The 15,917-nt window shown below is 41.8% G+C and overlaps 1 protein-coding gene across 10 annotated transcripts in view; it reads right to left on the bottom strand.

Moving 5' to 3' along the window:
* The window catches only part of Myo3a (myosin IIIA), a 193,919-nt gene that overhangs the window by 42,637 nt on the left and 135,365 nt on the right, over positions 1 to 15,917 (bottom strand). For all 10 annotated transcript variants that reach the window (XR_008215713.1, XM_052728082.1, XM_052728087.1 and 7 more), the window contains 6 exons: positions 11,994 to 12,147; positions 9,424 to 9,512; positions 7,266 to 7,395; positions 5,101 to 5,180; positions 4,681 to 4,758; positions 2,180 to 2,385 (listed from right to left, as the gene is read on the bottom strand). Coding sequence is in view for 9 of the 10 variants with exons in the window: in XM_052728082.1 (XP_052584042.1) it covers positions 2,180 to 2,385; positions 4,681 to 4,758; positions 5,101 to 5,180; positions 7,266 to 7,395; positions 9,424 to 9,512; positions 11,994 to 12,147 (737 nt within the window). In the remaining variant the exon portion in view is untranslated. The remainder of the gene's footprint in view (positions 1 to 2,179; positions 2,386 to 4,680; positions 4,759 to 5,100; positions 5,181 to 7,265; positions 7,396 to 9,423; positions 9,513 to 11,993; positions 12,148 to 15,917) is intronic.

Raw genomic sequence — 15,917 nt, 5'->3', positions numbered from 1 at the left:
CTTCTTTATGTACCTGTAGAGTGTGCTGCTGTGGGATGGTCTGTATGTCAAATGTGTTGCTGATTGGTCAATGACTAAATCGCTGATTGGCAGTGGCCAGGCAGGAAGTATAGGCGGGACTAACAGAGAGGAGAATTGAGAGAACAGGAAGCTGTGTGGGAGACACTGCCAGCCGCCATGATGACAAGCCGCATGTGAAGATGCCGGTAAGCCATGAGCCATGTGGCAAGGTATAGATTAATGGAAATGGACTAATTTAAGCTGTAAGAACAGTTAGCAAGAAGCCTGCCACGGCCATACAGTTTGTAACCAATATAAGTCTCTGTGTTTACTTGGTCGGGTCTGACGGCTGTGGGACTGGCAGGTGAGAGAGATTTGTCCTGACTGTGGGCCAGGCAGGAAAACTCTAGCTATAGTGTGCCTTTCCTGTCCCTGTCCTCTTCTTTATGTACCTGCAGGGCATGCCTTTCCTGTCCCTGTCCTCTTCCTTTGAGTCTCTGCTACTTCCTGACTGTCACAGGGACGGCTCCTTTCTTCCACTGCACTTCCTGTCACAGGGACGGCCCCTTTCTTCCACTGTACTTCCTGACTGTCACAGGACGGCCCCTTTCTTCCACTGTACTTCCTGTCACAGGGACGGCCCCTTTCTTCCACTGTACTTCCTGTCACAGGGACGGCCCCTTTCTTCCACTGTACTTCCTGTCACAGGGACGGCCCCTTTCTTCCACTGTACTTCCTGTAACAGGACAGCCCTTTTCTTCCACTGTACTTCCTGTCACAGGGACGGCCCCTTTCTTCCACTGTACTTCCTGTCACAGGACGGCCCCTTTCTTCCACTGTACTTCCTGTAACAGGACAGCCCCTTTCTTCCACTGTACTTCCTGTCACAGGGACGGCCCCTTTCTTCCACTATGGCTTCCTACCAGGAACTGTCTACCGTGCATGGGTCTAAAAGCAACAGAGCCAGCTGACCGCTGAGTGAAACCCCTGAGGCTGTGAGCCAAACAAGTCTCTCCTTTATCAAATTGCTTCTCTCTAGTATTTGCCACAGTGACAGACTACCAGCTAACCCAGCTACATGAGCCAGGCAAAAGAAAGCATGATAGAACTTTTTTTGAGGGGCGGGGGTGGAGAAATGTAACCAGAATTTGTTGAACAACCAAAAACAAAGCTTTGTTTTGTTCTTAACATTCACTTTGCATACTTGGAAAAAAAGAGATTATTTTATAGATGGAGAATTCTTTAAACATGAAAATTTCCTGAAAACTGCAATATGTCTAAAACTTGAAATTTCTTTAAATATAATAATGAATAGAAATACAGGATTGACAACTCTCAGAAACATGGGCATTTAAAATATTAAATATTTAAAATATTTAAAATATTGAACCTTAGCATTACCACTAATGTATTACTTAAAATACATTTACTGTATAAAAATTAATTTTACAATGATTTTAAATGTTAAGAACTCTTTGTACCTAGTGGATTCTTTCTTAAATTAGAAAAGATCAAATTGACATAAATTTAATTGACTTTCTATATCTGTTAATTCTCCATAGACATGACATTATTCAATTTGATCATTATAACTGTTCTATCAGAGGGTCATAGCAGACTTAGGAAGTGAAGAAAGTAAGATACCACAGAGGCCAGGGTTTCTCAACCTGGAACTGCTGGCATTTGGGCTTGGAGAGCTTTGTTGTGGGAGCTGCCCTCTGTGCTGTAGATGAGATGATTAGTAGCATCCTGGGGCTCTACCCAGTAGGTGAGAGTACCTCACTCTAAGGCATGACATCTCCAAATGTCTCCAGACATTGCTAAGCATCTTTTGAAGGGCTCCATCTCTCCTACTTGAGAATTGTTGGTGTACTTCCATGGCCACATAGCAAGTGTAGTATTGGGCTGAGAACACAGATCTCCTCACTCTTCAGTACGGAACCTTAGACCCTTGACCTTCCAGCCTTTCACATGCATCTTCTTCCCTCACAGAGATTTCCCAGAGCACAGCAGTTTCCCAGACTCAACTAGTAATAGCTGTAGTCTCTTTTCACTACATGAATAAAATGCTTCTGCCCTAGACCTCCTAGACAATTCTCCACTGTTTTATATTCTACAATTCTTCTGAAAAAATTTAAAAATATAAACCACACAAAGAAAATGCAAGAAATCCACAAACCTTCTTATAAAGTTAGCAAAGAGTATCCGATGAGAGTAACCAAGCCTTCGAATTCTGGCTGTTTCCAAAATCCCTGTGCAGCGGAGCTGTAGCAGAACCTTCTCTTTGTCATATTTTCTTGCCTGTCTCTCATTATTTGGCTTGATGCAACGCACAAAATGAGGTTGGCCCACCACCATTTTAGATAACAAATCCATCAAGGAATACTATAATATACAACATGAATCAATTTCATGGTATGACACTAAAAAAAAGCATGAATTTGTAGGTCTTCATTCTTATTACAAGGTTACAGTTTTAAGAATTAATGTTACAAATTGCTAATCACAGTGAGTGGAAAGAGATCTGATATAAGGAAAAGGAATTCATCTAAAAATTACAGATTTTGTGACAGAAATGTAGAGGCAATAACTAGGAGGTTGCCTATGAAAAATTTGCCCAGAAACTCTTAGGGCAGCATTAGATAAATTTATTTTTTACATACTTTTTAAAGTAATTATATCCTCTCAAGCAAACATACAAAATTACAATATTGAGACATACAATTTGGTTAATTTACTTTGTATGCTAATTTCCTTGTCCTACTCTGTCTTTGTAGAAAGTATAAAAAACAAACACTTTAATCTCTGTTGGAATCATCTACTTTAAAATTAGGGCAGAGAAGTTAGTTTCAAAAATGAAAATAATCAAATAATTATCCACTTAACTATTTTGCTGTGCTTTATTTATTGATTTGGAGAGAATATTTTTATTAATATGGGCATTAAAACTGTCTTCTGTAGCAATGCTTTGTTAAAATAATAGCCAATTATCAGACAATTAAGAATAACCTATTAGGGCTGGAGAGATGGCTCAGCGGTTAAGAGCACTGATTGCTCTTCCAGGGGTCCTGAGTTCAATTCCCAGCAACCACATGGTGGCTCACAACCATCTGTAATGAGATCTGATGCCCTCTTCCGGCCTGCAGGCAAAACACAGAACACTGTATACATAATAAAAAAATAAATCATTAAAAAAAAAAGAATAACCTATTAGGATGAATAGAGTTCATTAAAAGTGGAACCTCAGCAGAGCAGTTATCTCCAAGACCAAGATCAGAATTTCCTGGCAAGGCAGTGAGTAGACACAACATGGAGGACTGGACTTTTTAGTGTTAGAAGTACCAACACCTAGAGTTTCAGGGCCAGTGCAACCCAAATATTGAAGTTAGCCAACTGCTGTATCTGCTGCATTTGGACTCTTTCCTCTTGGGGACCAGCTCAGATGCCATCTTCCCAAACAGCTGCAACTGCCACTCTGGAGCCCTTTCATTACATTGTCTGTGAATCATCATTCCTTTAGTCATGCCAACAGCTGCCAGGCACTGGGACCCAGAGGTGACAGGGCCTGCTAGCTTTCTGAGCAGTTCAGGCCTGGGTTTTCTTAGGACTAAGGCACAGTCACCCTGATTTCATTCTTGTCAGCAGAATTAAAAAATAGCTTGAGAACATACTACACACTGCCTGGAATCAATCCTCTGTCAGTTCTTGCTTCAGCCTGAAGATTAAAATGATTTCATGACCTGGTCAGGTTTAACATGCACAGTATTTGATGCTAACAACAGTGGTATAATAATGGTGTGGACAACTCACAAAAGTAAACTAATCTGGCTGTAACTACGTTTAGTGGTTCACATGTGCTGCCTTGATGATCTAGAGGGACTTAGCAGCAGTGGACGCAGGCCTTAAACATGTAAGTGTACCAGGCAATACTCAAGTAGGATTTGATACAGTGTCTACTATGAACTTAGGGCTTTGAGAATATGTAACACAAGTATTCATACAGTTTAAAAAGTGGTTCGTGATTCCGTTAGAGAAATGCATAAATTCATTGGACAACCAATGGTAAATTCAATCTGATTGCATCTACGTCTTCCATATTAAGTGACATTATTAGTAATTGCCAAGTTTTAGGTGGTCTTTTCTCCATTGTCCTGGCTGGCTGATTCAGAAGAGGTAAGTGAAAACTGGAACTATACTGACACTGGTTATCTCAGGTTCTTCAACACACAGGGAGAAAAGTGCTTCCTTTCTTTTCTTTCTCCCATATTGCCCAAAGAAATGTCACCTTGTTCCTATGCCCTGGATGCTACTGGGTCTCTGGAGAGTCTCCTCCTCATACCAGTCCTATAATAGGTCCTCTCCTCCTGCTGAAGGTATCAGCTTGTGTATGGGCTAGGAAATATGGGCTGGAGATCCATGCTTAACTTTGCCTAGCTTTGTTCCGTCCTAAAACCATTGTGGGACATTGGATTAAAATTTCCTTCCTTCCTTCCTTCCTTCCTTCCTTCCTTCCTTCCTTCCTTCCTTCCTTCCTTCCTTCCTTCCTCCCTCCCTCCCTCCCTCCCTCCCTCCCTCCCTCCCCCTCTCTCTTCCTCCCTCCTTCCTTTCTTGTTTTTATATGTAACTAAATTAGGATGAACAGTGTCCTTAAATACAACATATCATAATTTAACAACTTACTCTAAAATATGATGCGACCGTTTGCGTTTTCATGTTGGTGGTTTCACAGGCATGGCGTGTGATGTCTCTAGTTTCACCCTAAGGAGACCAAAGAAGACAGTAAGGCCTTGCCACCTTCTGAACATTGTCATCTACAAGGTGTACATGGTGTTTTCCGTAAGTTTACCTTAGTCTGGGTGTTCAAATGCACAAACCCACAAAATGTTATTGACATTCACATGTCAAGGACTATTGTGCTGGTTGCACTGTCTGTGTTGACTGGTCTTGTGCAGAACATGAATGTTTCTGACCAGGGCTACACATACGTTTTTATTGAGAAACAGTATAAAATGTAAAGATTAAAAGGAGTTGGGAATATACCAGAAAGGCATGATGTTTGAGCTGCTGTCAGCAAAGCAGCCATAAGATAAATAGTCTTACCTTGGTCAGGTTTGTGGATTTTTCTGAATTCCTCATCTGATAGTTTATTAGATTTTTAGTTTTAGAAAGTGGCAGGTTACCTATGGGAACATAGGTAAAATTAATTTATCTTTTCAAACCCTGAGTGGTCGGAAAATTTTCCCATTTATTTAAAGTATTCTGAGCATGCTAAGACTCAGAAGCTTGGCTACCTATTTGTTGAAACAAGGATAAAGAACACTATATGAGAAATTATGATAAATCTTTTTTTTTCTCTGTGTATCCCTGGCTGTCCTGGAACTCATTCTGTAGACCAGGCTGGTCTCGAACTCAGAGATGTGCCTGCCTCTGCCTCTGCCTCTCTAGTGTTGGGATTGTGCCCCACCTTTGAAAGGCTATAATAAATCTTCTGTTTTTATTTTGGTCTCCTCCTCCTTTCCCTCTTCCTCTTCTTCCTCCCCCTCGTCTTCCTCTTCCTCTTGCTCTTCTTCATCTTCTTCTTCATTGTCTTTGAGAAGATCTTGCTATACAGTCCAGGATGACCTCACACTCATGGCAATACTCCTGCCTCAGTCTCCTGAATTCCAAGAGTACAGCCAGGTACCACCACACTCGGCTACCACAAATCCCAAATTCAGAAAAAGAAGAAAAAACCAACCTCCTATATGACAAAACAGGAAATGTGAGTGAGATGTTTCCTCTCGATTTTAGAAGATGTGGGCAGATGATGATGATGATGAAGGAGCAGCTCACTTTGCATCTCTGTGTTAAGTGGTCTCTGAGATTTTCTTTAACTCAAGGTGGGCTTTGCAGTGAGCCCTAAAGTCTCATGAAGTGCTTTTAGTAAATCAAGCGTGAGTGACGCCAAGAGTTATCAATCTTAACATTCAGATGTGTGCTTTGTATGTTCAAGGCAGTGAAACTGTTAAGGTTGAAAATCCAGAAAGACTTGGCCTTGAATCACAGCTATTATTCTTAGTTGGGATGCTGTTGGGTCATATTCTGTAGTTTGAATACTTAAATAAGGCTCACTTTAAAGCATTTTAATAAAATGGCATGCAAAGAGTTCAGAACACACACACACACACACACACACACACACACACACACACACACACACACACACACACACACATATATATGGATATCAAAGCAATTCAAGAGAGGAAGAATGATGTTTTTAGCAAATTGTGTTTGAATAACCAGAGAAAGGTTATGGGGAGGGAAGGAGAGATCACAGGGATTATGAAGGACATCATATGTGTGATTAATATGCTCACTATTAGTTATGTAGAAACATATATGGGATCTTTATATATGTAAAAACCAAATTTTATTGGCTAAATATTTCAATTACAGATCAATAAAACTATCAAAAAGTTTGCAGAATTGGGGGCTGAAGAGATGGCACAGTGGTTAAGAGCACTGGCTGCTCTTCCAGCGATCCTGAGTTCAATTCCCTGCAACCATATGGTGGCTCACAACCATGTATAGGGGGATCTGATGCTCTCTTCCGGCATAAAGTTGTACATGCAGATAGAGAACTTCTATATAAACTAAATAAATAAATCTTTTTTTTTTTGAGACAGAGTTTCTTTGTGTAGCTTTGGAGCCTGTCCTGGAACTTGCTCTGTAGACCAGGCTGGCCTCGAACTCACAGAGATCTGCCTGCCTCTGTCTCTCAAGTGCTGGGATTAAAGGCGTGTGCCACTACCACCCACTAAATAAATAAATCTTAAAATAAAGTTTGTAGAAGAATTTAAAACTACAATATAAAGAACCCAAATAACAAGTTTTCCCCCAATAAATGAAAGTCAGGACGCGTAAGGAGGAGTGGAATGAGTGAGATACTGTGCACGTGATCAGCAGAGAACCCGTGAACACGAGGGACTGTCTAACTACCGCCCACAGCTGGAAACTGAGGGTTTTCTTTTGGGGAGAGTGTTCTCTTTTTCAGTAGCAACTGGGACATTTCCATATTTTCCGGTGAGAGTCTCAAATACTTTTCCTTGTAAGAGCCTAGCTTCTTTATATTAACTTTTATACCTCCCTCAGATTAGGAATAAGTGAATATCTAGTGAATTGAAAATAAACATGAAAAAATAAAAGACTACAGTCACAAATAAATCCCACAGAGAAACTACTTGATGAGGCGTAGAGGAACCTTTTTAAGTCAACTGCCTTACCTGTTTTAGTCAGTGGGTGGTTGACAAGTTGCCGAATTACACTGTTTTCTGATGACCTCAAAAGTAACACAATGTCAGTTGGGAGCGTGTCTCGGTTTTTCGCCAAGAACCCATTAGCACTGTAGAGGACCTGTCGATACAAGCGATACAGTGACTATTATAACCCAGGCCAACACTGCCATCCTCAACGCTTCATGAGAGCTGTCCATACTGAGCAACAGACATCCAAGATTATGCATGCAATTCCTTACCACTTGGTCAGAAAAGCTGTGAATTTCCTTTACTTGGAGGGATGCGAAGCACAGAAGAACCATCCCCATTTCTCTAAGAACTGGTCCAGCTCTCTTGACGTCAACGTGATAGGTCTTACCTAACTTAGAGACTGCATGCTGTAGGGGCATGTGTTTCTGGTGCTTCTAACTAATTTTTAAGACTTTAAAAAGATGAACATATCCCAAAGATTTCTAACGGATAATCAAATGTGTTGTTGTGGATTGAATCATGTCCCTCCAAAATTCATGTTAAAGATGTTCTGTAGTCACACAGAGAAAAAAGCCACATGAAGACTGGGTGAGGTGACATCCATCTGCAAGCCAGAAGAGGCTCCATTAGACCACAACCCTGCTCCGGGCACCTTGGTCTCAACTTTTCAGCTTCTAGAACAATGATAGTACGCTTCTTCTGTTAGAGCATTCAGCCTGAGGTACTCTCTTGTAATGAGCCAAATAACATACTTATTAAAAACAACTGGATAAAATGGCTACAGGCAATTCTTAATTAGTGATCAAAGCAGCCTTTATTTGGTAAGTCAAATGCTAAGAATCACAAAAAGTTATAATGAAAATGACTTACAGTATGTATATATATATATATATATATATATATATATATATATATATATATATATAAATATAAATCTGTAAAAATTATGTTATATATAATTAAAATTATGCTATAATAGATAATTAAAATTATACAATAAAATACATATCTAAAATATTTATGTGTATGTGTGCTTTGCCTGCCTGCATGTCCATGCACCATCTATGTGCAGTACCCACCAAGGCCAGAAGAGGGCATCAGATCCTCTGGAATAGGAGTTACAGATGTTAGCTGCCATGTGGGTGCTGGGAACTGAACCCTCTGGTCCTATGGAAGAGCAGCCAGTCTTCTTAACCACTGAGCCATCTCTCCAGCAACTCAACTTAGAAGATGTGCTATTAATGACAAAGGTCATTGGGACATTCTCTGGCCTCTAGATGTGACCAAATGGACAAATATATGGAACTTCTCAATTAGTTTATTTTTTTTCAATGATTTTCTCATTTTAGACATTCTTTCTTGATTTTAATCTTCTTTGTAGCTCAACAATTATGGCACAGTTCTGAGGGGATGGCCCATTATTCTCCACGGAAAGGGAGAGTGTCACTTGGGTTTAAGACAACGGATCTGAGGTTTGACAGGTGTGTGCAGTTGTGTTTCAACCAGTGTATGAATGCTTCTTTAAATTTAAGACCATTCGTTAGTTAGCCCCACACATCTGGGGCACTCTGTCAGCTCACTGTTTCTCTTAGCACTCTCTACTTCATTTGGAGCAGGGAGGGGCATTGGCTGGAAGGGGTGAGAAGAGGGAGGGGAAGAGAAGAGGGGAGATGAAGGGAAAGGGGAGGAAGGAGGAGAGAGAGAGATGAAAGGAGAGAAGAGAGACTGAGAGAAAGTGAGTGAGAGAGAGAGAGAGAGAGAGAGAGAGAGAGAGAGAGAGAGAGAGAGAGAGAAAGAAAGAAAGAAAGAAAGAAAGAAAGAAAGAAAGAAAGAAAGAGGAAGGGAGTTCTTTCTTGGACAAAATGTAAGGACAGCTCTGGAAAACGCCCTAAGGTACTCTTTAGAAAAGCAAAGTACAGGTGATCACTGCCAGCTGGTCATTGCAGTCAGACTGGATGATCAGGAAGACAGGCTGACAGAAGAGTCAGGACCAGACAGAGGCAGGACAAGGCCATTGTGACTATCCTGACAGAGGCAGGACAGGGCCATTGTGACTATCTGACAGAGGCAGGACAGGGCCATTGTGACTATCATCTCCCAACAGCCTGGGGCAGTTCTACCTAGACTTCATCGACAGTCGGCTGAGGAGTCGGTCCCAGTTCCTGTGAGTTCTTACTTTGCCCGCATAGTGGTGAATGCCAAAACTAAGCTCCATTCTCTTGGGTCTCCAGAAGTACTGTGATTTCAGGTTATCTTCAAACTTTTCTGCAGAAGAAAATCGAACTCCAATATTAAACATACAGGAGATCCTTAAGTAAAATTGACGGTCAGAAGTTATTTTTCCCCATACAATGCATGCTGAGTAGAGATATTTTAATATAATGAAGTCATGGAGATTTGGAATATTAATGGCCAAAAAAATCACAATCATTTACCACTGCATCTTACTTTAGAGCAGGTCTCAGATGTCAGCATGGATCAGAGTCACCCAGCACACCTGTGGAGGTGCAGGCTTTTGGGGCTCACCCTGTGAGTGCAGCAGCACGTGGTAGGTCTGGGGAGGAAGCCAAGAATTCACTAGCTCCTGGTACTGCTCACATTCCTGGTGTGACGGCCGTACTGTGATGCCAGGCTCCAACCCTACAACCCTGGTGGTGTGGCTTGCCTATCGATTTGATTATACAAGAAGCGCAATGGGCTCATAAAGGCAGTCAACTGTCTATGAGCATTTCAACATTCCAAGCCCCTGCTGTGAAATTATTTCCCCAATGATGCTGAGGTTTTTTCCCTTTTCTGTCTGGTGTCCAGGGGACAAAACAACCACCATGTCAGGAGAAAGCAACACCATGTTTACCAAAAGTAAATGAGGAAGAAAAAAATGAATCTATGCTTTCTTTAAGTGTTTATATGTATGTTATGAATACCTCCATGAGCAGGGAATAATGACTTTTTCAGTTACTTAACAACTCAAAGGTCTTCTTCTTTGTTTTTCCCTTTTCTATTTCAAATTGGACCGTCTCATTTTAACCACTTTCTTTCTGAGACAGGGTCTCATGTATCCTTTGCTATGTAGCCAAGGATAACCTTGAACTTCTGATCCTTTAATCTGTACCTCCTGACTGCTGGGATTAGAAGCACATACCACCAAAACCAGTTTATAAAACATTAGCCATCAAGGCCGGGCGGTGGTGGCGCACGCCTTTAATCCCAGCACTCGGGAGGCAGAGCCAGGCGGATCTCTGTGAGTTCGAGGCCAGCCTGGTCTACGAAGTGAGTTCCAGGAAAGGCGCAAAACTACAGAGAAACCCTGTCTCGAAAAACCAAAAAAAAAAAAAAAAAAAAAAAAAAAACATTAGCCATCAAACCCAGGGCTTTGTGCATGCCAGCTGGGATGTTTAATTTTGATCACCAACTTGATTGCCTCTGGGAGCAACTAAGAGACAGGCATGTGGGCAGGTCTGTGGGCGTATTTCCTGGAAGGATAAATTTAGGGGAGAAGACCCTCCTCCACAGTGGACAGAACCTTCTGGCTGTGGCCCAGATATAAAAAAAAGTCTGAGGGAAAAGCCGGCTGGGCTTGCCTTCCCTCACTTCTTGCTCTTGATTCTATCTCTCCGCTTGCTGCTGCTCCTGTCCTCCTACGTGACATCACAACAGCTTCTTTGGCCTCCCAGCGTGGACTGGAGGCCAGTGGCTCCCTGGAGAGCTTCTGGCAGTATTACTGCTAGATTAGGGCTGCTGAGGCATCCCACCTAGTGCACTGAGCAGCTAGCTGCCAGGTCCTCAGCCTCTCCAGCACGCAGACAGCCACTGCTGGACTGCTCAGACTGCACCACACAAGCCAATCCAACACACCCCCTTTTGTTCCGTATGTTCACCCTATGGGTTCTATTCCTCTAGAGAATGCTCCTGTACACCAAGCAAGCACAGCTTTTACCAGCTGAGCTACGTTCCCAGCCTGGGGCAATTTTGCTTTGACAGTGGTAAAGTCTGAATTTATCACTAACATCCTAAATCTGCATGAGTTAGATATGTGGACATAAATTATCCTTTGTTTGTTGTAGGGGCTGGGGAGACGGCCTGGTGGGTAAAGTACTAAGGACCTGAGGTCTGCTTCCTAGAGTCTTCATAAAAGCTCATAGGGTCCATTCCTGGGAGCATAGGTGGGGGCGGATGAGTCTTGCCCGTCGGCCAGGAGAGCTGAAACAGTGAGCTTCGGGTTCAAGGGGAGACCCTGTCTCAAAAACCAAGACAGAGAGAGGTAGAGGAACACATCTGAGGTTGACCTCTGGCTCCAACATGTTTGTACAGGCAGGCACCCCCCGACACACACCTCTACACACAAATGAATTTATATATATATTTCACATTACTGATTTTTTTCTTTCTGCTCACTATTTCCTTTCACATTCTAGAGCTGTCTTTCTGTTCTGCCACCAATTTCTTACTTGGGGTTGGATAATTTTTATGGTGATTTATAATCCAAGATTCAACATTTGAGCTTGTACCACGAAGGAAGCAGAAATCCAGTCTCCAATCCTGTTTAATTCATCACTATGAATTTTACCCTACTATAAACACTCACTGGTCTAGGCATTAGGTCCAGTTTTCACTTCTTGAAAATCAGATACTGCAGGCTTTGTGACAGCTGTTGTTTTTTCCAAATCATTTAAAACAATTAAAAATCATTGCAACTTTCCTGGTGCCTTCATAAATCCGTACAGTCATGCCGGGTTTAAAACTCACCTATGAGAGTCTGGTCAGTGGCCTTGGGAAATCTACTTTCCTCATCAAGCAGGGATAATAAGCCCATTGGCTTCTGCAGAAACATGTCTAAGAGGGGCCGGTTGTCTTCATATTCAATAACTCTAGCATCCACATCTTCATTTAGGTATTCATTCTGTAATAGGTTATGAGTCAAACAGAAAAAAAACCACTTAAAATTGTGAATAATGTATAGGTGGATAGTAATTACCCAGATTTCCACTTTACATATATTATAATAAATTGCTATCTGCGACATTGCCTTAAACACAAAGTGGATCATTTTGTTTCTCTCTTTGCAGAACTGCTAGCTTATTAAAAATCAGCACTGATTATAATCAGGAGACTAGTAAAAGGATTGCCAGTCTCTCAGAATTACAGAGGACTGTGTTGTTAATGGAAAGCGGTATGGCTGTGTCCCAGAATTTGCACAACGTGACTGAAGCAGATCTTAGGGTGACGCTTTCCCCATTGTGTCTCTCAAGAACACTCACATGATGTTCAGCAGGGGTTTCAGATACTGACATTGCTAGTGTGGTGGACAGCAGTAGGCAACGGGATTAGTCTATAGGTTCAGAATCAAGGACACCTAGGCCCATTCCTAGGCTCAGCGACACAATCCACTGGAATTTTCTGACTCTCTAAGAGCTTCCCTTCTCATCTCTTAAACCAACTCACAAGATAAAAACACATCGTGCACTGATAATAGCTCGTTTGTGAGTGTATCATAAGATGTGTGAAATAACCACACATGGCCGTGAGCCACTAAAAATGACTGCAGAAGCAAAGTGTGGTGGTGTGAATATTCGCAGTCTAACATACATGTTTAAAATAAGACAAAGCCTAATCCCTAAGGAGGCAAACACCCCAAAAACATTGTAGCCAGCATTAAACATGAAAACCATTTCTTGAAGTTTCACAGCTCTTATTTTTGAAGGTAACCTTGGGAGAAGTCTGTAAACCTAGAATTATTTTACTGTTAGACACATTACGCTGACAGTATATAATAGCTTAAATCACAGCTGCAAAGTTCAGAAGAATTTCATATGTTTTATATAGAAAGTCCATGAGGTTAAGGTGTCAACTGATGTAATTGTCACTTCTATTTGCTGGTGTCAAAATCCATTGCATGCTTTTGTGGGAGGTCACACGGTGCAGAGAAGAGTGAGCTGGAAGACAATGGCTTCCTTCAAGTACCTTCGTTATTATGGACTCCAGATAAACCATAGAGAAAAAACTGTTATTGTCACAATCAGGGCTTATAAAGCGCTTACAATAAAACAAAGGACACCCCAAACCATACAATGTGGTGATATATTGTATACCCCAATAAAGCTTGCCTGGGGATCAGAGGACAAAGCCAGCCACTATATTAAACATAGAGGTCAGGCAGTGGTAGGACATGCCTTTAATCCTATCACTCGGGAGTCAGAGATCCATTTGGATCTCTGTGAGTTCAAGGCCACACTGGGAACAGAGCTAGGCATGGTGGCACACACCTTTAATCCCAACACTAGGAAGGCAGGGCACAGAAAGGTATATGAGGTGTGAGTAAACAGGAAGTCTCTCTCTTGAGGTTGAGGATTTTGTAGAGGTAAGGACGTGGCTGGATTGTTCTGCTTCTCTGATCTTTCAGCTTTCACCTCAATATCTGGCTCTAAGTTTTTTGTTTTTTTTTTTTTTTTTATTAAAAAGACCTTTTAAAATTCGTGTTACAATACACTGCATCTCACAGGAAAAATTATGGCAAAATGCTTATTTATCTTTAAGCATATGTGGACACATAAGGCTCATCATTCTTATGTTTTGGTTCACTTAAAGAAGATGGTGAGAAGAGCTGTAAACTGCACTAAGCTGAAGTGTTGAGAATATGCACCCCTGCTCTGCTCTCACTGTCCGAATTCCCTTTAGAAAGCTGGGAGGTGCTCGCTAAGCCTCAGGGGCCATCATGGAAGAGGGGAGGGAAGATTGTAAGAGCCAGAGGTCAGGGAGGAGGGGAGGGAAACAGCGCCTTCTGGACATGACAGGACCACTACACCCAAGAACTCAGAGCAGCTGTGTTTGCCTGCACAAGACCCGCACAAGATCAGGACAGTTAACATTTTAGCACGGGACAGGGAGGAACTCATGAGCACTCACCCCTAACTGAAGAGCTATGGACAGTTGGTGGCTTCTGACAGAGGACAAGTCAGTTTTCTTTAAGAGTGTGACTCTTGGTAAATCAACCAAGTTCCATACTCTCACATCTAGAAGTATATGGGCAGCACAAATTGGAACTCATTGGTTGAACACACACACACACACACACACACACACACGCACACGCACACGCACACGCACACGCACACGCACACGTGCATGTAGTCACACATGGGACACAAAGCTGGGAGGAGGTAGGGAGGTAGGGGTGGGCCTAGGAGGACTTAAGTGGAAGCTTGGGGGTGGGGTGGGATAAGAACAAAATATATAGTATGGTATTCTCAAGGAAATAATAAAAATGGTAAAAATGAAAATATGAAAATGAAAAAATGGATTGAAAGTCATTTAACTACATATTAACACAGCAAGGGAAATCAGAAGGTTTGAAGGTTCCTCAAGTTGTATTTTTCATTGCATTTGGAGTGTGTGTGGTCAAGAAGGCCCATATGAGCTGCATCTTGGAGGTCATAGCCCTAAGGAGCTTACATACTTAATGCTAAAAACATCATCTCCTCCCCCAGGGAGATCTAGGATAATGCCACTGAGCCCTCAGATTCGCACAGTAGCATGGGAGGATTGTGCCACATTCTGGTAGAGGCACAGACTTCCATATGGCTTCTAAGGCTGGCACAAATGTAAGCACAACTTCCTCAGCACAGGTTATTAACATGGTAAAGGCCACTAGTTTTCATTTTGATCTCACCTCATCTGACAGACCATCCCCCGATCTCCCAGACTAATTTAGCAAATTTCTTTCCCCAACTGGTCACTCTTTGTACACCTTATCATACTTTGAATTAATTTACAGTATTTCTAGTATTTGTATTTATTATTTTCCATGTCTCTCATTATAATGAAATTTCCACGAAAACAGAAGTTTTCTATCATTTACTTCTGTATCTAGAAAGAATCTTACATATTTAACATTACATGTATGTGCACTCCCACACTAGCTCCATTCACATGTTCAGGCCCTAGCATTCAATGTGATTGCATTTAGAGACAGGACTTTAAGGAGGCACTTTGGAAATGAGGTCCCTAAGGGTGGGGCCCTAATCCAGTGTGACTGCTGTACTCTTAAGTGAAGTAAGAGACATCTTGATTCCCCTGCACAGAAGAGGCCCCTGTGAGGACATGACATGATAGATGTTGTGACTCTGGAGAGAGGCCTGGAGGGAAACCACCCCCCACTAATGCCTTCATCATGGACCTTCAGCCTCTTGAACAATGAGAGAATTAACTTCTGTTGTTTAAACAAACTTTATCTTAAAGTCCATAGCACTTTAACACAGCAGCCCCAGCAAACTAGCACTCCAAGCTTTCTGGATTCTTTCCACCTCTAAGAGTTGTTTTGAAAAATCAGTTTTCCACAAGTGACAGCTCATGCTGTGGAATAAAAGAGCACTTATACATTGCTAGTGAGAGTGCAAGCTTATACATCACTGTGGATATCAGTGTGGCAGTTCCTCAGGAAGATGGGAATCGATCTACTTCAAAATCCAGCTCTACAACTCTTGGGCATATACCCAAAGGATGCTTCATCCTACCACAGAGACACTTGCTCAACCATGGTCATTGCTGCTCTATTCATAATAGCCAGAAATTGGAAACAATCTAGATGTTCCTGAACAAAAGAATGGATAAAGAGACTGTGGTACATTCACATGATGGAGTATTATTATTCAGTCTTTAAAAAATGACATCATG

The sequence above is a fragment of the Peromyscus californicus genome, unplaced genomic scaffold (assembly GCF_007827085.1).
Source record: "Peromyscus californicus insignis strain IS unplaced genomic scaffold, ASM782708v3 Scaffold_8__1_contigs__length_139910024, whole genome shotgun sequence".
Classification (NCBI taxonomy): Eukaryota; Metazoa; Chordata; class Mammalia; order Rodentia; family Cricetidae; genus Peromyscus; species Peromyscus californicus.
Note: the sequence above shows the minus strand (reverse complement) of the source record. Positions and strands in the feature narration are given on the sequence as shown.